The 25000-nt window shown below is 42.4% G+C and overlaps 1 protein-coding gene across 3 annotated transcripts in view; it reads left to right on the top strand.

Moving 5' to 3' along the window:
• The window catches only part of LOC123505854 (large neutral amino acids transporter small subunit 1-like), a 134670-nt gene that overhangs the window by 66623 nt on the left and 43047 nt on the right, over positions 1–25000 (top strand). For all 3 annotated transcript variants that reach the window (XM_045257644.1, XM_045257643.1, XM_045257645.1), the window contains exon 3: positions 14547–14640. In XM_045257644.1, the coding sequence (XP_045113579.1) occupies positions 14547–14640 (94 nt within the window). The remainder of the gene's footprint in view (positions 1–14546; positions 14641–25000) is intronic.

The raw sequence follows: 25000 nt of genomic DNA, 5'->3' as shown, positions 1-25000 counted from the left end.
CGATAGCTCACTTGTTTGTACTATAAATTAGTGTTGATCTGACCTCTAGCCACACTCGCCTCCTCGAACCCTTGAGCTCAGCACCGCCTCCGTCAGGTTGTCTCTTGACCTCTGATGCCGAGAGTGTTACATGTCAGCCACGTCTAGAGTAACTTGGTGACTCATGCGGCGGCCGTGAGTGTTGTGGTGAACCGCGTGCAAGTGTGATGACCCGGCCAGCGTGATGATAGACCATTCGTAATTTTATAATGATCTGTTAACTGATTTTTTTACCCAAGGAAGTTATTATCAGATCTATTTTTATTACGTCTCTCTTTTTATAGCGAGATGAGAGTTGAGAATACGTAATAAGCGTGATTTTCATTTATGTTTTCTGGTGAGTATATAGTGCCAGTGGTGTCCGTGGTGAACAATAGCAGCAACAGCACCACAGCCTCAGCATCGCCGAGTCTGATTCTCACCACTTGTGTTGTTTTAAAAGTGCTGAGTCACGCGGTGCACACTTGTCTCGTTACTTATCAACCCTGCATGTCGTGACTCGCTGCATTTTGGCCACGCTTTCCCCGAGTTTTACTTTCACCCTTTTTGTGGTGTGCGTATTTCTGGGAGGGCGGTTTGGGTGGAGTGCGAGTGGAGGAGTTTTGTTGCTATGTGGATCCGCTCCGCTGCAGGCACCACGGTATCCCTTCTGTGGCAGATTTGGGGGGATGACAGATACGAATACATCAGTGTCTGCGCGGCTCATGAAGGCGAAGGGAAACTACAGTAGCAGCTCAAGCCACCATACGCGTTTCTGGTCTTTGCTTGAGCTATTTCCTATCGTAACTGTTAATGTATTGAGATGAGAAGAATGTGGTGTGACGGTCGGGGCGTGAGGTGGCTCAGGTAACTGGCGCTGCCACGTCACCAGCTGCTCACCTTGCCCCGTGTGCTGACTGACAATACAGCGGTCGCACACACCAACGCTGTTCTATCACTGTCACGCTTTGTTTGGATGGGTAAACCGAAAGAAATTAAATGTTTTCACAATAAGAAAATATTTTAGATTGAAAACTAGAAATATTCACGATCAAAATGCAAACAAATATAACACTCGCCACATGTGTCATACTTATAATTACTAATCTGCCTAATTGCATGAAAATAAAATTCCCTATAAAATTCAGTTCCAATTACCGTAGCATGAAGTGTAACAAATATCCACTCTGATGGTAGTTAGGCTGGCTGCCGCAACACAAGTGGCGCGGTGGTGCCTGGCGGGGAAGGATCATTGCTCTTGAAAGGAGAAAATGTGTATGACGGGCCAGACGGTAACATCAAAACTAGTTATGCTGCCCCAACCTTTTCTAATTGTAATAGGTACAAATTTTTATATTTCCCATTTTCCTGTTAGGGACAGAAAGTATAGCCAGAGAATCCTTTTTATTTTCCATTCAAACTTTTCTATGTTCATACGGGGACAGAAAGTATTGATTTCCAAGTTTTACTGAAACATAAATTTAAATGCTATTCGCTTCACGAGACCAAGGAAGGCAAGGTAATTGTGGTCACCCTATTGTGTGTATTCAGATGCAGGAGTTAACCAGTATTCGAAATTGTTCATTTTTCTAGCAAACTCTGGAACTACCTGACTGCTTCTGCATTTCCTCCTTCCTATGACTTGTACTCTTTACAGAAAGTGATTTCAAGACACATCCTCCAGTCTTGAATTAGGCTTTTGACCTTTCATTTTATATCGGTACTTTAATGGGAGTTTTTGCTCGCTCTAGTTATCCCTTGGCAATTGCCCCTCTTACACACTCACAAAAAAAAAAGAAATAAAACTAGACTATACAACCACTCTCACCACCACCATCCTCACTATCACTAGATCGCCACCACCACAGTGTCGTCGTCTGGTGATGGACGTAACGCTACTCACACCGCGGCTTCTCTCTGTCCTCTTAATTCTAGTGCCAGGGAGACGTTACTGCGCCGTGGTCTTGAACTGCGTCGAAGCATTTAGCATTAATCGTGGTATTGAGACATCTTGTGCCGTGTTGAATCCTCTTTTACCGTACTGAAACCTCTTGTGCCAGATTGAGTCGTCTTTTATCGTATTGAAACCTCTTGTGCTATATTGAATTCTCTTTTACCATAGTGAAATCTCTTGTACCGCACTAAAACTTGGAAAATATGAGCATCAGACGGTATCCTCTACATATCTACTGTACATGCATTTCCTGACACTACTCCAAGTACAAGAAGGTGATCATGTCAGAACTTGAACATTTACTATTTAAACATCTATCTCTTTTTACCGTTCGTCATAAAAGAGTGATATTAATAACTTAGATAAACATCAGCAGTTGCCTCACTGCCACCACCATTACCACCACCACCATCACCACCATCACCACCCCCACCCCTTGCACGAGGCAGGGCACAGAGGCGAAGGCAGATAATGTTAGTTATTGATGTGGTGTTGAAGGTAATTACGTGAAATTAGTTAGAGGTGTGTGTGTGTGTGTGTGTGTGTGTGTGTGTGTGTGTGTGTGTGTGTGTGTGTGTGTGTGTGTGTGTGTGTGTGTGTGTTAATATCGCACAACTTACTCTCCAGGCAAGGTGGTAGCGTTCCGAAACCCTATACAATCACTTTCCTAATAGTTTCCTCCTCCTCCTCCTCCTCCTCCTCCTCCTCCTCCTCCTCCTCCTCCTCCTCCTCCTCCTCTAACCTATATTCCTTACTCCCATACTTCATTTTCTCTTTACCTTTCCTTTCCCCTTTCCTGCACAGTGCGTCCTCTCCCACCCGTTCCTCCTCTCCCCAAACTTTTCACTGGTTCTTGGCATCTTTTCGTGTTCTGTCATTCCCTCTCCTCCTTTCTTTCCTTATCACCTGTCTCGCCTTTTCACAGCATTCCCTTTCCTTCCAGTTCTCTCCGTGTCCTCCCTCTCTTTTTCATCTCGTGTTCACTATTTTCGTTGGCCTACTCCACTACTTGCGTCAATTCTGTAAACGTTCTCCCGCTCTCCATACCTTGCTTCTCCTTCCTTATCTCTCTGTCTCTACCTGGAACCCGCCAAACGCGCAACAGCTGAATATGAGCAATTGGGGCTTGTGACCGAGGAGTGCGTGAACTGAGTAGGGTTAGGATGTGCTTCACTATATAAGTAACGTGCAGTGACGAGAATGCTGGGCTGAAGAGAGCGCAAGGATTGGTGCTTGTCTAGCGTGTTGTATGATGTCTTCAATGTTGTATGATGTCTTTGATGATTTTTGTACATTGTGTATTATCAGACACTTAGGAGGGTTAAAAGTATAGGAAGTTTGTTTTGAAAGTCCCGTTTGAGTGCATTAGTTTGTTTCAGCTTTTTCTTCCTCTTATAAGATCAAACACGCCAGAAAAGGTTTGGGATGTCACTGCTTTGAAATTTTTCTGCACGAAAGGAAAACTGTAATGATTTTTTTTTTTTTTTTTTTACTTTTTAGTTTGTTTGAAAATTATATTTATAAAGGAAAACCCAGCGAGTTTCGTCGGCTTTCCCTCAGTTTAATGTAAAAAAAAAAAAACTATACTCCCTCAAAACTGCCCACCCAAAAACAAAAAAAAGCACTATGAACTTTTATTTTTCATCAGAAGGCAGGACGCGCGCGCGCACACACACACACACACACACACACACACACACACACACACACACACACACACACACACACACACACACACACACACACACACACGTACGTACGTAAGGGTAAAAAAAGATAAGTCTCAATATACTACTCAAACATCACTGATGAAAACTGCTCGTACTCCCGCCACTCCCTCACCACTCCTTGCCACTGTTGCTCATGACCAGTTTGGCGGCAGGAGTGGTGACTCGTTTGGTGTGTGGAACCTCAATCAAAAACTTGATTACTCATTTGTTTTATATATGCGGGGCGGTCAGTTGTCTTGTAACCTTCACCATGCACTTCCACTGAGTTTTGCGCTTTCCCTCACTTCATTATCTTCTGATTTGCGAAAGAATCCACCAATTATCAGGTTTTGGAATCGTATCAGCAACCCTGAAGCCTTTAGACTTTAGAGTGAGTGAACCGCTCAGACTCGGGCACAGTGGAAATGAGTGTGGTAGGTTATTCAGCTGCTGAGGCTGACTGCGTGGTAAAAGCAGCTGCAGGAAGGAAAGGTGATATGTTTAGTCCTTAGTTAAATTTTTTTTTTCTAATATCAAAGAATCGCTTTAGAACCTTGTGTAAAAAAAAAAAAGATGATATATAGCTGGGATTCAGAGACACACTAGGATGATCGTTCTTTGCTGATTATGAAGAAAGGAGTTTAAGTTGATAATCTGAAGTTAAAGGTGCTCAATAGAGTAAAACAATCCTTGAAGAACGTTGCATAGAATACAGTAAAGAAATCATTTAGAAATTCACATGGCTGATTGTTCCTTGTGTATTGCGAGTGAGAATGTCGAAAGAGTACTCGACAATTAGACCCTGAGAATAAATTCAGAAACACTTGAAGTCTTATCTCGGCTACTTTCAACATGTTCTCATACAAGTTTTTGGTCCCTTTTGACGCGAAACGATTTAAGAGGGTTTTCAAGCTTGTTTTCCTCATTCCTTTTCTGCCCTAACAGTAATAAAAGGCACCTAAAACTACTGCTACTACTACTACTACTACTACTACTACTACTACTACTACTACTACTACTGCTGCTGCTGCTGCTGCTGCTGCTGCTGCTGCTGCTGCTACTACTACTACTACTACTGCTGCTGCTGCTGCTGCTGCTGCTACTACTACTACTACTACTACTACTACTACTACTGCTACTGGTACTACAAATAACAATAGTAGTAGTAGTAGTAGTAGTAGTAGTAGTAGTAGTAGTAGTAGTAGTAGTAATAATAATAATAATAATAATAATAATAATATATAATAATAATAATACGTTTTGAAATGCCGTGTTGTTTTTCGTAGCTCACACTTTATCACGGTTCCAATCAGTGCGGGTATGAGGAAACACACTGCCTCTCCACTCCCACACCACGATGTTTTGGTCCAGAATATAAACGCTCCACGTGGCGCGCCTTGCTGGGCCCGACTAGCTGATAAGGAAGAGAGAAACAAGAGCCTAGCTATCTATAAAGATTGTGTTTCTTTTCCTTCAATGAATGTTTAAAGTTATTAGTAATTTGTTCATTTATTTTGATTAGTACATAATTGGCCCTAGTACTTCTTCACTTGGTAATTTACAGTACGATGTAGATGTTTTCAGGCTACGTTTAGTGTTTATTTTCTTGTTGAATCTCTAATTTTATCTTAATTTGGTTTCAATTACCAAGGATAAGATTTTCAAAACTAATTCTATAAACGTCATTCTTATATATGAAAATTTTTATGTTGTGTGTGTGTTTAATCTTATCAATATAGTTTTTTTTTTTTCTATCACTTACGGACTTTCCATATTGTATCATATATGTGGACTCCACTTGTTTGTTTGTTTATTTGTTTTTTATCCTTTCAATATATTTTTCACCACCGATACGAAGTCCTCTGTTCACATCTCTCTGGTGTGCCAGAAGACGAGGTGCTTCTTTGTGCATCCCTGACTGTTTTCTACCGTGAAATGTAATAACTATTTTGTGCAGTTTGATATCTACAGTAATAATGTCAAGTTATTGTCTGTCTTTTCACTACTCTGTGCTTCTCAAGGTTCAGAAAATTGGTCTGGTGCAGGTTTGCAGCATAATTTCAAAACACCGTTCACATCAGTAACAGCAATCCGAGAGACGATTTTTTTTTTTTTTTTTTTTATCTATATGCAATTTCATATTTAGCCATTAGAATGGTTTCAAATTATTCAGATGAAACAGAAAAGTAACACATACACTTTCATTATTTAGGAGTAAAATAATTTGAGGAAGGTTTTATTTTACGTTCACTTTTAACGTATATTAATACATTCATTTATTAATATTTACTTATTTATTTGTTTCCTTGTATGTTTATTTATTTATACGTATTTATTCTACACGTGATGCTGCGGCGCTTTCAAATCAGTCAATCCATTAGCCAGTTGATTGCGCGATGCCTTTCCCTAACGTCAGCCTTGAGATGCTTGTACTGGTGGTGGTGGTGGTGGTGGTGGTGTGGGGAAGGGTGGGTATCCTGTGACGTCACCATCAATGACACGCCACCGTTGGGTTGCATCCTTGGTACCGTTAGAAAACGAGACCCACTAACCTCCGTGATCACCCATGCCGACTGTCACTCCACGTAAACACTGAAGATAACACTTTTCTGGGGCGCCTAACTTTGGACCGTATTCTTAAGCATCTTTGGCTCTCTAGAAGCATTAATTTCCAAACCTCAGAATATCGTCCAATTTTTCATGGCCATTTTTCTCTTTGATGATGAAGAATAAATGTTAAGCTATCAACAGAACACAAAATACCCTTGAACATTTCGATAACTTCCACTAGAGCTTGTAGGTGTGATGGCTTTTGCAGCTTCAGAAGGTAGAGTCAGGTTTCTCTTTTATTCTTATCTTCTCAAACTTCCTTTTTTTTTGCTCTTTAATACAATAGAAACAAGACGCTGGAACTTTGACGAAAACCAGCAAAGATGGTAGTGGTGAAGACTCCTAACGGTGTACGTCCTGAAAGTGAAAAAGAAAGGAAAAAATCATAACTCCATTGAATTTCACGTTCGTAAGTTGGATTGTAAATTAACATAAACACTAACCAACTGCTTTATATTGATCTTTGCAAATACTACGAAAAAAACTGGGATGTAATATGTCTAAGTAGTTTCCAGACACTGCTTTGTAGATTCTTATCCCGCTACCTTCACTCCCTCGGGCAACTGTACATCCTCGTAACCTTAAGAGCGCCACGTGTGTTTATTGCCTCCGTCACCAGTTTTACGGCGAAGAGGTCAAGGAAGGCCGGAGTTGGTTGGGTATTTTATGGAAGATTCGAGCTTACAACACAATATGGAGCCACTTCACTTGCAACCCTTTCACTCCTTCACTCATAATCACAACTTTTAGACATCTTTACATATACTCTCTCCTCTCTCTCTCTCTCTCTCTCTCTCTCTCTCTCTCTCTCTCTCTCTCTCTCTCTCTCTCTCTCTCTCTCTCTCTCTCTCTATGTAAGTAATGATAATAATTAAAATAAAAACAGTAACATCAAAATGAGAGTAGTAAAAGTAGTAGTAGTAGTGGTAGTAGTAGTAGTAGTAGTAGCAGTAGTAGTAGTTGTTGTTGTTGTAGTAGAAATAGTAGAAGAAGGAATAGCAGTACTAGGAATAGTAATAGTAATAGGAATAGTAACGATAATAACAATAACATCATCAGCACTTCAAGATGTAAACTGAACATGTATGTATACGTATATAAGATTAAGACAAGTCACACAAGGACGATTAGTGAAGCAGACAAGAAGACAGGCAAAAAGAGAGAGAGAAAAAAAAAAAAAAGCGCATAACGAGACGAATAAAAAGACGACCCAGTAAGGCAAGCAGGTGAGGAGAGCAGGTAAGGAGGAGCAGGTGTGGAGACGACCAGTCAAGGTTAAGTTAGTCATAATCAGCACACCTATGATAGCGTCAGTGAGATGGGAGGCGTGCGTCTGATGTGCCGCTGATTAGGCTAACGTTACACTGCCAGCCCTTTAGTACTCCTGCCCCGTCCCCTCGATGCCCTTGTCCTATATTGATAAGGTGGATGCGGTGGTGGCAGCCGTAAGGACGAGACAAGGAGATGACACCATAGAATAAAGGAAAGAGAAGAAGAGGAAGAAAAGAATTAACGGAAGGGAGTGAGCGTGGTATGGTTGGTAATGGATGTAAAAGAAAGAAGAAATGGGAAGATATTTGCATGGAGAGAAGGAAGGGAGGTGGTGAATGACAGGCCTGACGATGGTGGTGGTGGGGATGAAACCGGGTTAATGAAGGCATACTAGTTATAAAGAAGAAGGAAAAGAAAATTGAAGGGTACTAAGGAAGGAAGAGAGGAACGGTGGAAGGCAAATATTTGAGTGGAAGAAAATTCATGATGTGAGGTGTCTGTAGAAAGAATAGAAATGTTGAGTGGGATTCATGAGTACGGAGTGGGAGGTACAGTATATGAAGTGAAGAGAAAAGAAAATTGAAGGATACCAACGGAAGGAAGAGAGGAACGGTGGATGGCAAATATGTGAATGGAAGAAAATTCATGGTGTGAGGTGTCTGTAGAAAGAAGAGAAATGTTGAGTGGGATTCATGAGTACGAGGAGGGAGGTACATTATGAAGGGAAACCATCAGCTGTTAAATGCGGTACGCGGGAATCATGTAAAAGGTCATGGACTGGTTTTACTGTTGTGCTGTGTAGGTCAAGGCCACCACCAGTGTCTTATCACCGCTGTCACCGCCACCTCTACCACTGTCACTATCACTGCTATCACCATTGCCATCATCTTCCCCACCATCAGTATTACGAACTCATGCCATCAAAGGGATAACGGCAAAGGGCGCCAATGGTCTGAAGGGCGAAGAAGCAAGCAACACCAACACCTGTTACCCTCTCAGCCCTCAGTGGCCTTAGCAGTGTTCAAGTATTCCCTTTACCCGCTTCAGTACTGGAACACATTTTTACCGTCATTTTTGTGTGCCATTAGACAATCTTATTGACACTAGCAAGGGTCTATGGAGGGCAGAAGATCAATGGCCACAGTCTTCACTATTTCAATCCCCCACATAAGTTTCTGAAGTTGTATAAAAGCACTAAATAGTAAGCAGAATGTATATGGAAACGTGTTCTGGTACTGAAGGGTTAAGCATACATATGTCGCCACTAGTCAATATAATGACAATTTTTGCCATAAACAAGACTAGTGTTCGTTGTAAGAAATTTAGTTTTCTTTTAAACTTTATAATTGTGTGTGGAGTGGGAGGGATTGGGGAGTGGGTGTGTGCCAAATTATTACCATTTCAGATTCGTAATAGCCGCTACGTTTCTGAAATACTGTCAGTTATACCAGGCAATTGTATGTGTATATACTGAAATCACGTCAACACGAACCTTCATAACCCTAGACTCCCTTCCATTACTGCCAATTGACGAGACGGCTTCACCTGGCGGGCTGGGAAGTGGGGAGGGAGTCTTTGCTATCCCCTCCAACACACTCTCTCTCTCTCTCTCTCTCTCTCTCTCTCTCTCTCTCTCTCTCTCTCTCTCTCATCACCGTCACTCATTCTAAACATTGTGCTAAATCAGGTAGATTGCACAAGGCACACGTGTTTTTTCGATACAGGTGTGACGTGTGCAGACCGTGGCGTGGCGAGATGCTGCCTCCTCCTCCTCCTCCTCCTCCTCCTCCTCCTTCTCCTCCTTCTTGGTAGTTATGGAGTGAGATGAAAATGAAAGTGCATTGCGTGTGGTGCCGTCGCATGATCTTAATGCAATCAAGGAGAGAGAGAGAGAGAGAGAGAGAGAGAGAGAGAGAGAGAGAGAGAGAGAGAGAGAGTGAGTCCATTATTCTTCAACTCCGATTAAGTGAGTTTAGTGAACCTCATAATATGATGTCTTCCTCTTGCACTCCTCCTCCTTCTCCTCCTCCTCCTCCTCCTCCTCCTCCTCCTCCTCCTCCTCCTCCTCCTCCTCCTCCTCCTCCTCTCATTCTTGCCACTTATTTACTGTTTACAACTCACTTATCTTGCCTTCCCACTCTCTCTCTCTCTCTCTCTCTCTCTCTCTCTCTCTCTCTCTCTCTCTCTCTCTCATTCACTACCTCTCGAAAGTTGGTGAAAGCATGGATTGTGTGAGGTTTATTTGGGGGACGGGGAGGGGGAGGGGGAGGGGTAGGAGGAGGATAGACAAGGGTAGCAGGAGGGAGGAGGAGGAAGGAAGGAAGGGATAAGGGAGGCATGAGGAGGAGGAAGGGAAGGAGGAGGGAAAGGAAGGGAAGGAAGGGATAAGAGGAGGCATGAAGGAGGGGGAGGGAGGGAAGGGATAGGAGGAGGGATGAAGGAAGGGGAGGGAAGGAAGGATAGGAGGAGGGATGAAGGAAGGGGAGGGAGGGAAGGGGTAGGAGGAGATGAAGGAAGGGGGGGAAGGGAAGTTGAGGGAGGCACTCAGACCATCTACAGGACAATGAAGGGTCAGTGTAATTCATTCCTTTATTTGTCTTTTCTCTCTCTCTCTCTCTCTCTCTCTCTCTCTCTCTCTCTCTCTCTCTCTCTCTGTTTCCTCCTTTATTTCTGTTCTTTTTTTTCCATTTTTTTCCTTGTCTTTATTCTGCAATAGTTTCTTTCTTCTTCGCTTAACTTTTTTTTTCAATACTTTCTCTTCTATTCTCCTCCTCCTTCTTCCTCCCTCTCCTCTTCCTCCAAATCCCAGTTTTTTGTTTTGTTTTTCCTTTCACTTGTATTCCCATCTCTCCTTTTCCTTTCCTTTCCTTTTGTTTTTTTACTCTTTCCTCCTCCTCCTTCTCCCTCCCTTTTCCCTCCGCCCACCCCCAACATACCCTTCCTCTCCCACACACACACACACACACACACACACACACACACACACACACACACACACACACACACACACACCATCCTCTCAGGTTCTTTCCACGAAATCTTATCGATGGCAGATTCACAGAAAGGAAGGAAGGGTGGGCTGCAGGCTGTGAGGGAAAGATGTGGAGGGAGAGAGAGAGGGAGAGGGAGGGAGAGGGAGGCGAGGAAAGGAGAGAATTGCCATCGCTGTAGAGAAATATGTGGCTGATGAAAGCTAAACGAGCGGAAATTTTTTGGTGTGTGCATGAACGGCAGCGCGCGCGCACACACACACACACACACACACACACACACACACACACACACACACACACACACACACACACACACACACACACACACACACACACACACACACACACGTTTATACGCAGGTGGATGTACCAGTTATCTTATCTCTACTTGACTGGAGAAAACGCATATTATGAAGAAACAGATGAAGGTTGTTGTTGTTGTTTGTATTGCTTATATTTGATGGTTTGTATTAATATTATTTCGTTATTATTGTTTAAAGAGGTCATACTAGTTGAACGGATGACTCGGTGACCACCACATGACCCTAGGTGAATGACACGCATACATGCACACACGCAAGCACATTCACTCACACAAAAGAGACACAGGGAGCCATAACCACAACAGTTAGGCTTAATGAAGACGCTAATAGATCCTAATTAAGGTTGGTTACGCGCTTAACTGGCTAATGATCCCTTGTCTTTTGCACACCACGTCCCCTGTCCTCTCTCTCTCTCTCTCTCTCTCTCTCTCTCTCTCTCTCTCTCTCTCTCTCTCTCTCTCTCTCTCTCTCTCTCTCTCTCTCTCTCATTATGCTGTCAGAGAACGTGTTAATTCATTTTCCTGTTCATGTCGACGCAATTTGATCTTGTTTATCACCGAGAGAGAGAGAGAGAGAGAGAGAGAGAGAGAGAGAGAGAGAGAGAGAGAGAGAGAGAGAGAAAAGCAATGGAGGAAATGAAAAGAAGCACCAAGAATTTTTTAAGAGGAGGAGGAGGAAGAGGAAGAGGAGAAGGAAGCAGTATAGAGGGAAGAAAGAAATAAAGGAGCGGTAAAGGGAGAGGTTAGAGGGATAGGAAGACGGGTAATGGGGGAGAAGGGAGATGGGTAAGGGCCAAGGGGCTGAATAGTGAGGGGGAACTCGCCACGCAAAGCCACTTAGTCCCAGGAATTGGAGAGAATTGCAAAATATGGAGGTTAACTCTCTCTCTCTCTCTCTCTCTCTCTCTCTCTCTCTCTCTCTCTCTCTCTCTCTCTCTCTCTCTCTCTCTCTCTCTCTCTCCATCCCCTCCCCTCGCCTTCCCTTCTCTAATCCTCAGCGGGGGTCAGTAGGGCGGGGGAAGGAAGGGCTGTTCACGGCTGCGAGGGGAATGCTTTTATCCTCTCCTCACTCCCCAAATACCTTGAAACCTTCCCTCATATCGCTGCCTCATATCCCTCTCCTCGTATCCTCCCCTCATATCCTTCCTTCATATCCTTCCCCTCACATCCTTCCCCTCACACAGTACTATTCATCTCTTCAATTTCAGGTTTCCCACAGTATTCCCCATCCCTTTCTCTCTCTTTATTCTTCATGCTGCCCCTCACAATTGGGGATGAGTAATCAAATCTCTGATGACTGCTTCAGTTCTGTCTGACTTGAGAGAGAGAGACAGAGAGAGAGAGAGAGAGAGCACTATTGTGTGTAGGGAACAATACGAAGGTGACTACATATTGTATAAATAAGAGTCAAGGGTGAATGAAACGTTTCCCTCTCTCTCTCTCTCTCTCTCTCTCTCTCTCTCTCTCTCTCTATATATATATATATATATATATATATATATATATATATATATATATATTTCTTAATCCTGTCCCTTGAAAATTCTCATCCCTCTCTTCCTCTTCCTCCTCTTCCTCTATTTTCTGTTCCGTTCCCATAAATTCTGGTCGCCCCTTCCTCCTTCCTTTGCTTTAAACTTTATATATATTTTTTTCTTCTGATATAAAAATTACCTCTGGTTCAGCAAAGATTCGACACGTGACTGATATATGTAAATAAAAGATTCCTTGAGAGAGAGAGAGAGAGAGAGAGAGAGAGAGAGAGAGAGAGAGAGAGAGAGAGAGAGAGAGAGATCAGTTTATTGTTTCAAAGTGTCACAGTGTCTCATTTCTTTTCTTCATTTCGTCACTGCCCTTGCTCCCTTTTCCTCTTTCCTCTTCCTCTTCCTCTTTTTCTTCCTCTTCCTCTCTCAGACTCCTCTTCCTCTCCCTTCCTGTCTTAACTGACTCTGTAATCTTAAAATCTTCATTCCTCTCCTCTACATCCTCATCCTCTTCCTTCTCTATTGCTTTTCCAAATCTTTTCTCGACAATTTTTCCAGATTTACTCCATTTCTTTTCTAGTTTTTACTTGCAAAATTTCAGGCTTGTTTGTAAGTAAAGTTGATTTTCTTTTCTCGTATGTGATTTTTGCATATCTATATTATTCAGAATTATATATATATTTCATCTTTTCATTATTTTCTTTCCATTTTGTTATTGGTTTTTCTTTATTTATGTTTTTTTTACATGTCTCTGTGTTGTTCCAGACGTCATGAATTTCTTTTTTTTTTTCCCTTATTCCTTTCATCATTGGTCTTTTCTGTTGCATATTTCTTTCCACCTCTGTCACTCTTGAAAGATCTATCCTTCCCCATCTTTCAGAATCCACTCCACTTTATTCTTTCTGTAAATTCTATAATATTTTTAAAATTCTATCACATCTTTCTTGTCCTGTGAATCTCCTCTCTCCATTGGCTTCTTTTTTCAAATATTCAGAACCTCTCTTTTTCATCTCAGTTTCTTTTCTCTCTTCTATAGTTCCTCCCCCTTTTTATATCTTAATTAAGCCTCATCTCACCGCCTCTCCGTTCTTTGCTATACTATGCTGCCTCCCTGTCGCCCTCCATAACCACCCTGACCTCTCCCTATCCTCGCTCTACCCTTTCCCTCAACCCTCACGTCACTCCTCACTCGCCATACCCCATCAAAGGCGAGTCTTACAGTGCCCCGTCTAACCGCCAGTCATTCCTAGTGGGTCCCGCCTGTCTTCCTTCTCAGAACCTTCTCCGTCTCTTAGTTGTAGTATAGTTGGTTCCCTTGTTCAGCTGCATCTGAAAATTATCTTGACGTCATCGCTTCTTATCTGTGTGCCTCTGGTGATTCGTACGTTAATCCTCTTCTTCATCTTATCTCCTTTGAATGCAGTGCGATTGACTTTTTTTTCCCCCTCAAGGATTCACCACTTTATATTCTGGTTACTTTGATCCTGGTGATGTCTTTATTCTTTTGTAAATACCACTCATGTTTTTCATTAGCTTTCTTCTCCATTTCTTACATCGATGCAATACTTTTTCTAGGTTTCATCTGAAAAAAAATACTTGTTCCTTATTTCTCTTCTTAAAATCCCTATTGTTCGTGTTCTGCTCAGTCATCTTTTACGATTTTCTGTGTATGATTTTTTTTTTTTTTTTACCAGATATTCTACCCACACTATCCTCCTTTTATTTATTTATTTTTTACCTCATCAGCTCAGATCTACATATACTCCCTGACTCTTCATATCTTGTCACGTATGGAAGGCACGCCACATCTTTTCCTTCTTGTAACCCTTCCTTCATTTTTTCTCCATTCTACTTTCCCCGTCTTCTCGCAAAACACATCTTAAGGCCTCATCCTTACACTTTTTGATTCTTCATTTGTCACGCACGGAAGGCACATCACACACCTCATCCTTCACGTAGTTAGTTTTTAGGTTTTAAACACTCTAATTCTACTTATGCATATGCCCCTTAATCTTAGATCCTGATGGACACACTCTTTGATCCTTCCTTCTGTCACTTATAGAAGCCTCATCACACCTACGATATGCATCCCCTCACAACTTCCTTTCTTAGATATTTACTACCATTAGCTTGCCTCGTCTGTTCCATTAGCCCACTAACCCTGATCTTTCGTTTCTTCCACAGGACAGACCCAACACTTCACCTTCGATAACACAGAGCCTGACTTCACCAAGATAGCGCTCTCCTTCTACTCGGGATTATTCGCTTACAACGGATGGTGAGTATTGTCTTACCTTTGTGCCGTTGGGAGGACAGAGGACATTGTATATATTTGTGGTTAAAATTAGTCAAGATGAAAAGAGGGTAAAGGATAACTGCATGCTTGTTATTTTAGGGATGATGAGAGGAATGGTGCTTGTAATGTAGGCGTGTTAGGATGAAAAGGGAGGAAAAAGTAACTGCCTGCCTGCATATTGTTTTTTTTAGAAAGGAATGAAATATTGGCTGTGTAGGTGTGTTTGGATGGAAAAGGAGAAAAAGGGGAAAAGGGTAACTGTCTGCATACTAGTTATATTTGGGAGGGTGGGAAGGGTAGTGTTTGTAGTGTAGTGTACTGGTGAGGATGGAAAGGGACGGATTGAGCGTGAAGGACTTTTGGAGCGGGATAAGTGTGCAGTGCCTAGTGTTAGAAGATGAGGAAGTATCAATTTTTTTACATACCTTTTCGTATTGTTCAAAGTTTCATTCATTTCCTCTTTTTGTGGATATGTTACGTCTCTGTTCCTTTTATCATGATGGAAATGAGAAAGGGAGATTAAATCACTGTTATAGCGTCTTTCTGCGTTATAAAGGGGGGTGGTGTAAGTCAAATTTCGAAAAAAAAAAATTGCCAACTTCAGAGTACATGAGTTTATAATTGCTTAGGTTATATTTGTTTAGTAAAGTTACGCAGATGAAGTAACAAGTTAACTTAGAGAGAGAGAGAGAGAGAGAGAGAGAGAGAGAGAGAGAGAGAGAGAGAGAGAGAGAGAGAGGAACGAAGTGTGCTGGATTACGATACGCTGGGCGAGGAAGAGGCAAGGACATTACCGCTGGGCCACACAATTATAACACAAGATAAGGAGAGCAACTATAAAAATGAAGATTGTGTTAGTAAGGTTAGAGTTAGGGGAGATAAATTGAGTTGTATGAGTGAATTGAGGCGGGGGGGAGGAAAGGAGTGAGGGCGACAGAGGGAGCTAGGTGAGGGAGACGCCAGAGTGAGGAAATAAACTGTTAGAGATGGAACAAAGCAGAGAAAGTAGAGTTGGGAATGCAACGTTACAGAATGGAATGCATTAATGGATTGGCTAACTGATAAACTGATGAAATCTAAATAACAAGGTCATGTGGCACAAGAAAGAGAGAGAGAGAGAGAGAGAGAGAGAGAGAGAGAGAGAGAGAGAGAGAGAGAGAGACTATGTTTACCCGGGCAAGCAAATCCACGCAAACATTTCACACTCTTTTTCTCGGATTTTGAATACTCTGAGGACGTCACACACTCCTCAGGGGCTTTCAGGACGCGCGAGGACACTCTTTAAGACCCTCCACCCTTACGTGGTCCCGAAAACAACCCTTAGTTATTTCCAGATCACGTAAACACTGACAAACTCTCTTCCTCTTGGTGACCGCAAAGAACTTAAGTCTACCTTATAAAATTAACAGAAAATGGATCTTTTTTTTTTTAGTGAGGGGAAGGGGGGGGGCTGGGGTTGTCCGATATTTTAAGATGCTTTGCTCTCTCACCACGACTAATTTCGAAGCCTACAGAGATGATAAGCGTGATTCTCCAGACTGTTTCCCCTATTAGTGATCCATAAATCTTTTTAATACACCACCAGAACCATAAAAACACCCTTAAAAATTAGTGTAACTTCAACAAGAGCCTATTGAACGTGATCTAGGTAGAAATAGGTGCTGCCAGAAGTGTTTCAGAACAGTGCGTACCTCTGCGTCTTATAGCGCCGCCGTAGTGTTTTGAGGTCTGAGAGGGAGGAGGGAAGGGGAGGCGGAGCATTGAGAAGGAAAGGGAAGGGAAGGGAAAGGGTTGGAGGGTTGACATGTATGGTTGAAAGAAGATGGATGGGTAGGTAAGGTTGATCTTGCAGTTAATGGATAGAAATTGCAGTGACGGTGATTTTGATGATACGCATCTCTCTCTCTCTCTCTCTCTCTCTCTCTCTCTCTCTCTCTCTCTCTCTCTCTCTCTCTCTCTCTCTCTCTCTCCCCTCAGAGTCACAGAGTACATGATGAGAGGAGGGAGAGTGAGAGGAAGAGTGAAGGAAGGAATGAAGGAGAGAATAGGAGAGGGAGTGAAGGACGATAGGAGGAGAAATTTAATTAAAGGAAAGAGTTAGCGAGGGGTGTGTGTGCGTGTGTGTGTGCGTGAGAGAGAGAGAGAGAGAGAGAGAGAGAGAGAGAGAGAGAGAGAGAGAGAGAGAGAATGGTGGTGTCTCCTGTGGGCTTTCCAAATATCAGGGAGTGAAGGAGAGATAAAGAAGGAAGGAAGGAGTGGAGGATTGTCTGGAAGGTTGGAAGGATATCTGGTAGTAATCTCTCATATTCCTCCTCCTCCTCCTCCTCCTCCTCCTCTTCCTCCTTCTCCTCCTCCTCCTCCTCCTTGGCAATATTTCCCAGTCAATAGAAGAGATCACCATCCACCCACCTCTCCCTCTCTCTCTCCTTTCCCTCTCCCTCTCTCCCCTTCCTCCATTCAGCTCTCGGCGTCGACCAATCAGCGAACGTTCTCATCCTCCAGGTTTGTGCAAGCGACCAATCAGAAGAGCGCTTGTTTTCTGTTTATTTGTTCCCATTTTTAACCTCGCTTTTTTTTTTCTTTCTTTTCTGGGATGGGGGGGGGAGGGCATGAAGGTGAACAATAAGGAAAGTATAGAAGAAAAAAACGCTTGCTGGCTAAGGGTCGAGTTATTGTTTGGTGTAAATATGGCAGAAAAGGTAATAACAATGGCGGGGAAATGGAGACGAGGAAAGTAAGCATCATTTCTTTTATTATTATTATTGTTTTTGTTTAAGTATGCATTTTGTTTCGTTTAATTACTATGATATGTTTATTTTTCTTATCTGTTTGTTTGTCTGATCAGTTTTCTGGAGTTTTAATGTCTTGAGGAGGGAAAGTTGGGGGTTATTTATTATTATTATTGTTATTATTATTATTATTATTATTATTATTATTATTATTATTATTATTATTGTTGTTGTTGTTATTATCATTATTATCGTCATTATTATTATTATTATTGTTATTATTATTATTATTATTATTATTATTATTATTATTATTATTATTATTATTATTACTACTACTACTACTGCTACTACTACTACTACTACTACTACTACTACTACTACTACTACTACTACTACTACTACTACTACTACTACTACTACTACTACTACTACCGCGTGGAAAACATCGAGTCACTTGCTTCAATACTTGTGTAGTGGTTATCACACTCGGCTCACAACAGAGAAGGCGCAGGTTCGATTCCCGGGTGCGGAGAAAGGCAAATGGGCGAGTCTCTTCATGTGTAGCCCCTGTTCACCTAGTAGTAAGTATACTGGATGTAACTCGAGGGGTTGTGGCCTCGCTATCTCGGTGTATAGAATGTGTTGTGGTCTTAGTCCTAACTGAAGATTGGTCTATGAGCTCTGAGCTCGCTCCGTAATGGGGAAGGCTGGCTGGGTGACCAGCAGACGACCGTGAATACAGTGTCTGCAGTGGAGTCAGCCGAGGAGAAACACTAAGGGACGGTGTGCAGAGAACGCATATCTGTTCCTTCTCTCTCTCTCTCTCTCTCTCTCTCTCTCTCTCTCTCTCTCTCTCTCTCTCTCTCTCTCTCTCTCTGTGGCAAAGCTATGATCAAATTTTTACATGTTTACAGCTCCTAATATTTAATTTATTTTCAACAGGCCTTACTATTTTTTTAATGGGCCTTCATTTATACCCGCTTTTCTCCCCCCCTAGGCCAGAGTCATTCCTTACATAATGAAAAATACTCAGGAAGTTATAACGTTTTTGAAGGACTATAGTGAATCGATTCGTAGTTTAATTATATTGCACCATCAGTAGAAAAGAATATTTACCTACGAAAACCTGACTCAGCATCTCTGTGGCGCTAGAAGTTACTACGAGTTTACAGGACGTCTCCGCCATACTGATGATAGTTTCGTTATTTTGTATCTTCCTCAGAAAAATAGTCTATGAAAACCTGATTACTCTCCCTGTGGTCTTTAATTAAACCATTCACTGTTATTTGCTACATTTTTCCTTAATTTCTAAGAACTTAGGAAATTTTTTCTCGTTCTGCAGCCATTTCCGAACTTCAGCCAAGAAATTACAAAATGTTTTCCTTTTCACATATTTCTTCACTACAGGCGCTTGCAAAAAAAATCGTACATTGTCTTTAGTGTTGCGGATCGTTGCTTATCGCGTAGCAGGGTTAAATGTAGTCCTGCTGAGAGAACAAAGCGTCGAGAAATACAGACCATGAAATGAAATGCGTGATTTAGTTCCTTAGTGTCACGTATATGAACCCCTTGTCACCTCCACGTCTAGTAAAGAAAATGCCAACTTAGTATGAAGAAACAGATTATTATTGCTATTTCCATTGAGAAAAAACATTTGGAAGCACAGAACAAGGACAGTCATATCACTTGCCAAGCACGGTAATATATTTTGAGAGGACACGAGACTATGAACCCCCATACCTTCCTCCCCTCCTCCTTCTCCCGTCACTAACACTTACGTCACCGCTTCCTCCCACCCTCTCTGCCTTCATTCTAACCTCACCCAGTTTCACCCTCTTCTCTTCCCTTCCCTCTCCCCTCTTCCCTTCCCTCCTAACCTTTCCCAGTCTGTTCTCCTCTCCTTTCTTTTCTCTTTCCTCCTGTGCCAAGTAGGTCACGTCTGTCCCACTCCTTGCACGTCACACACACACACACACACACACACACACACACACACACACACACACACACACACACACACACACACACACACACACACACACACACACAGTAATGGCCAAATACGTGTTCTCCGTTTTCTGTGATTTATCGAAGGGAGGAGAGAGAGAGGGAAGGAACTTGGAAGTAAAGGAGGAGGAGGAGGAGGAGGTGGTAGGGAAAGGAGAATGGAGGAGAAATTTGCTGATGCCTCCATTACTGTGTGTGGCGTGGAGGAGAACAAGGCAGAGGAAGAGGAGGTGGTGGAGGAGTTGGAGGAGGAAGAAGAGAAGAAAGAGGATGAGTAGGAGGAGGACAACGAAGGTAGTAGTAGTGTTGGGTGAAAGTGAAGAGGAACAAGCTGATGAAGAGGATAAGGAGGAATTGGAGGAAGAGGAGGAGGAAAAAGAAGAAGAGGAGGATAAACTTCTGAGGTCAAAATTGAGTTGTGACGCAATTTTTCATCAGACTTGTTTTCCTCGAATTCCGTGATCTTTTTCTTCCTCTGCCTCGACTCTTTTTTCACGCTCATTTTCTGCACTCGGTCCCCAGGTCTTACTTAGGACAGGGCTCGCAAGGATTGATCAATTTATTTCCCCTTCCTTTTTTCCCCTCCTGTCTTTTCATCCACGCTCAGTCCCTAAGTTGTAAGGTTATAAGGAACGATGGATTTTTTTTCTCTACTTTTCTCAACCTCGCAAGGATAGATCAGTTTATTCCCCTTTCTTTTTCCCCTCCTGTCTTTTCATCCACGCTCAGTCCCTAAATCGTATGGTAATAAGGAACGATGGATTATTTTCTCTATCTTTTTTTTCTACTTTTTTCAATCTTCTCTACCTTTTCTTTCTTCATTATCATCTTTCCTTCTCATTTAATCCATCTTCTCTACCTCATTTTCTACATTATTTTAACCTTATCAACCTATTTTTGTACCAGTTTTACCTGTTCAATCTTTCCCACTTCCTTTGTTTTCTTTTTTATCTCCTACTGTCAGTCTTCAAATGGCAAAGAAAAAGAGGAAGAACGAAGATATAAACAAACCCAAAATTGATCAACTCTCCACGGATGAAATACTCACCACTAAACTATTGATATTTCATCCACACACACACACACACACACACACACACACACACACACACACACACACACACACTGAGAACTTGCGCGCCCTGACCATTTCGAGACACGGCAAGCGAAGTGATTCCGTGCAATTGTGTGTATTTCGATTCTCCAGAGTTCTGAAGTTGATTGGTTGCATGGAGAGATGGAGAGGGGAGATGGAACGTGAAGACCAACAGGCGATGGTATGTGGGGAAAGGAGGAGGAGGACGACGAAGAGGAGAGATGAGTTTGAAGGCGAGAGGGAGAGAGTAGGAGATCAAAAGCCAATTCTGACCAAAGTCTTCAAAACTCTCTCTCTCTCTCTCTCTCTCTCTCTCTCTCTCTCTCTCTCTCTTGCCAATTAAGAAAGCATAACATGGACTCCGACAAAATCTGGTACTAGTAATCATGCCTCTCTCTCTCTCTCTCTCTCTCTCTCTCTCTCTCTCTCTCTCTCTCTCTCTCTCTCTCTCTCTCTCTCTCTCTCTCTCTCTCTCTCTCTCTCTCTCTCTCGTTATTAGTCTATAAATGTCCCCTTCTCTTTACTTGTTGTGTCACTAAATGGGTGTCTGTCGTTTATACTTTTTATTCTAACATAAAGTTCAGTTATTTGTCATGGAAAACAAAAGAAATCCCAGGTTATCGTTTTTATCAGTCGATTAACTGTGGAGACACATCGGTGATATAAAAAAGAAATACTGATTTAATAGGCTGTTTCAACTGTAATCCATTTAAACCATGAAAAATATGTCCCTGTTTGTTGTCTTTATAAGTCGCGTCAACTATTCTCAACTATGTGTAATATTCATGAGAATCCGGTTATTCCTTTCTGTGGCCATGGAAAATAGTTAAGATGAGAGAGCAGAGCGTTTTTTAATATTGATTGACTTCACCACAACAGTGAATACATACTAACCATTTCATCTTCACTTAAAACACTTGTACTCGTGCACACTCCGGTGGTGTTTACGATTTACAAATGGGAGTGCAATTCGCCGGTTGATTGGGTTCATTCATCTGCCCCCGGTGTGTCTTAATAGGACGCACGTGCTCCAAGGTGTTATTGATACCTTGCCTCTTGTTCTGAACGCTCTGCTCTGCTCTTTCATCACGACTATTTTGAAAGGCCACAGAGATGATTAGTCAGGTTCTCACGAGTGGTTCTCCTGTTAGTATTGTAAAAACCTAACATGAATCTTAAAAACACAAGTAAAATCCAGTGTGGTTTAAACTACGGAGAACCTTTTGTAAGTTGTGAAGGTGCTGCGCAGAAGTGTTTTGATATACAGATCCTATAATAGTCTCGTGTGCGTCTTTTACCTTGTGTGGCCGCTTATGACGCAGTGAGTGGTGGCGCTGCAGGTGGTGGTGTAAGGTGTGTTCTTGACGTCAGGTTTGGGGTTAGTACCATACGTTCCCTGACTGTCTTGCCTCCACGTGATGTTAGTCGTAGTAAATATTATGGTCAGTGAGTAACTTGTAAGACGTGTGAGGCAGTTGACAGCATTGTTAGGCCTTTCATTGTCTCATCTCGACTATTAGCTAACAGGCTGTAGTGGAAATGATCGAGATCTTGTACGATTCCAATGATAGTTATAACAAGAGTTGTATCATCAATAACATCCATGAAACCCTGACAAATTATCTCTGTGGTCCTTGAGACTGATGAGAGAGAGAGAGAGAGAGAGAGAGAGAGATAAGGTTGAAGAATACGAGCGAGTGTGGTACTTGAAATGCCTTGAGTACGGCTTGGGCGATGTGACAGCAGTGTGTGGACTGTTGGGTCCTTTATGTATCTCATGATGGGCGCGTTGTGTGGGGCGAGTGACTGCCTGACCCACACACAGGTTTGTTTTGGCAGCCTTATGGAGCGGCAAGGGGAAATCAGGTCACGGCAAGCGCTGTCTTCCCTCGTCAAGATTATGAGATGGTTGTAAAGTTAAGACCTTCACCTTAAGTGTCCTTCATTTTGTGCTTTATATTAGTGTAACTCCTCACAACAATCTCGTTAGAGCCAGTTGTGTTGACTGTTTGTTATTCCTTCGTATTCCTGCATCTCTTAGTTTAGATTCAGACAGTGTATACAGCTTCTCAATGTTTCGTGGAATCTTACACGTGTAGCGTCTGTTTGTTCCTTCATTGTTGTCTTTTATGTTAGATTAGGTAACCTCAAATAGTCTCGTTGGGACCCAATAGGTGTAGTGTTTGTCCTTTCTTTGCGTTCCTTAATGTTCCCTCGTTTTGGCGTTGCAAAGCTTTAGAGTAGAAGCTTTCACCTTTATTATCCTATGTCTCTTACTTAATACAAAGCAGCTTATCCTAGTCCTGTAGGTTTCTGCAGGTCTGATGTATGTTCTTTCTTTGTATTCCCTTGTGAATGACGGAGGAATAAAGTGAACCAAACAACTGACGGACGCGTTATATTAGCCCCTCGCCGCCCGTCATGACTGCATTACCGCCATTACCGCCACATCACGAGGCGAGGCAGACACGTCAACCTACAAACGGCCCAGCGCAATACTGTATGTGCGTCTTACCCTCTACTTGAGCTGTATTGACCCCATTGCTGGTGAAGCCTTTAAGTACTATTGGTCCACCCTGGCATGTCAGAGGCCGTTACTCAGACACCCTGCCGCCTCGCCTGCCACGCATTTTTTTTTTTTTTTATGTTCTCGCATCTGTATTCAGAGAGAGAGAGAGAGAGAGAGAGAGAGAGGAGCGGCTGACACTCAGAAAACCAACACTCAGTACAGTAATCACGTGTGAAGTGAAGGAAGCAACCACCACCACCACCACCACCACCAGCCACGATAACATGTCATGATACTCAGTGGCTGCCTCCTGCCCATCCTGCATCTCCTCCTCCTTATCCTCTTCACCAGCCTCATCATCATCATCATCAATCATCATCATGTCATTGCCGGAACTGGCCATTACACACTTTAAAGAATGTACCCCAAACTGGGCATGTTAACCAGTTAGGAGCAGTTAAGAATGATAGGGTCGTGTGTGTGTGTGTGTGTGTGTGTGTGTGTGTGTGTGTGTGTGTGTGTGTGTGTGTGTGAGCCGTCCCATCTACATTGTGACGCACGTGTTCTTACTTCAGCACATCACAGAAAAAGCAAGTGTCGCGGCGGGTTGGCAGGCTACTTTTCCGGCACAACACACGTTTTCTCTCTCTCTCTCTCTCTCTCTCTCTCTCTCTCTCTCTCTCTCTCTCTCTCTCTCTGTCGAGCCATTCAAGGAAAAGAGATAAGAACTTTCCCTCATGAATTGGGATGGCGAAGAAATGTGGAAAGAGAGAGAGAGAGAGAGAGAGAGAGAGAGAGAGAGAGAGAATAATGTTATGTATCCCTAGTGGGTAAAGAAAGCTTTTATCTCTCTCTCTCTCTCTCTCTCTCTCTCTCTCTCTCTCTCTCTCTCTCTCTCTCTCTCTCTCTCTCTCTCTCTCTCTCTCTCTCTCTCTCTCTCTCTCTCTCTCTCTCTCTCTCTCTCTCTCTCTCTCTCTCTCTCTCTCTCCAGGTAGTGCAGAATAAACCACAGGTGTCACGTAATTAAATTGATATCATTGGTTTCAAATGTAATATACTTATATTTGTACATTTTTTTATGGTCTTTGATAAAATTTAAAAAGTTAATTGCCAGTGATTAACCTCCATTATTTCCATTACCGTTTTTCTCTAATATTTTCTTTATTTTTCTCTACATTTTTTTATTTGTTTCATTTTGTTATTATTGTCGTTGTTGTTGTTGTTGTTGTTGGTGGTGGTGGTGGTGGTGGTGGTAGTGGTGGTAGTAGGTAGTAGTAGTAGTAGTAGTAGTAGTAGTAGTAGTTGTTGTTGTTGTTGTTGTTGTTGTTGTTGTTGTTGTTGTTGTTGTTGTTGTTGTTGTTGTTGTTGTTGTTGTTGTTGTTGTTGTTGTTGTTGTTGTTGTTGTTGTTGTTGTTGTTGTTGTTGTAGTAGTAGTAGTAGTAGTAGTAGTAGTAGTAGTAGTAGTAGTAGTCAGTGTACTGTAAATCATCATCGCCACCACCATCACTACTTCCTAAACTATTGATACCACCACCACCACCATCGCCACAACCACCACCACCACCACCACCACCACCTCTAGGAATGAAAGAATAACACCACTCCACCCGCGTCTCTCAGGCCACGCTCTTTCATCTATAAATTCATTCATACGGATCACAAAAACGCTGCTCCTGAATCGTGATGCCGGAATAGAGTGCCGAGAACCAGAGAGAGAGAGAGAGAGAGAGTAGGAGGGGGTAATGGTGCCTTTCTATTCCTCCTTGTCTTTATGGCGCTGCAATTTAGCTTTAGTTTCCCTTCTTATGGTGACCAATTGACCTGTGACGAAAAGAAAAAGAAAACGGGCGAAAAGAAAAATGGGAAGAAAAGAACACTTGAAGAAAACGAAGGAAAGGAAAGGAGTGAGCGGGCAGGATCCAGAAGGGAGCAAAGGGATAGAGGGAGAAAATGAAATATGACGGAGAGTAAAGGACGTGTAGGAGTGTAGGAAGCAGG

This window comes from Portunus trituberculatus, chromosome 18, assembly GCF_017591435.1.
Source record: "Portunus trituberculatus isolate SZX2019 chromosome 18, ASM1759143v1, whole genome shotgun sequence".
Lineage (NCBI taxonomy): Eukaryota > Metazoa > Arthropoda > Malacostraca > Decapoda > Portunidae > Portunus > Portunus trituberculatus.
This window is presented reverse-complemented; position numbering and strand designations above follow the sequence as displayed.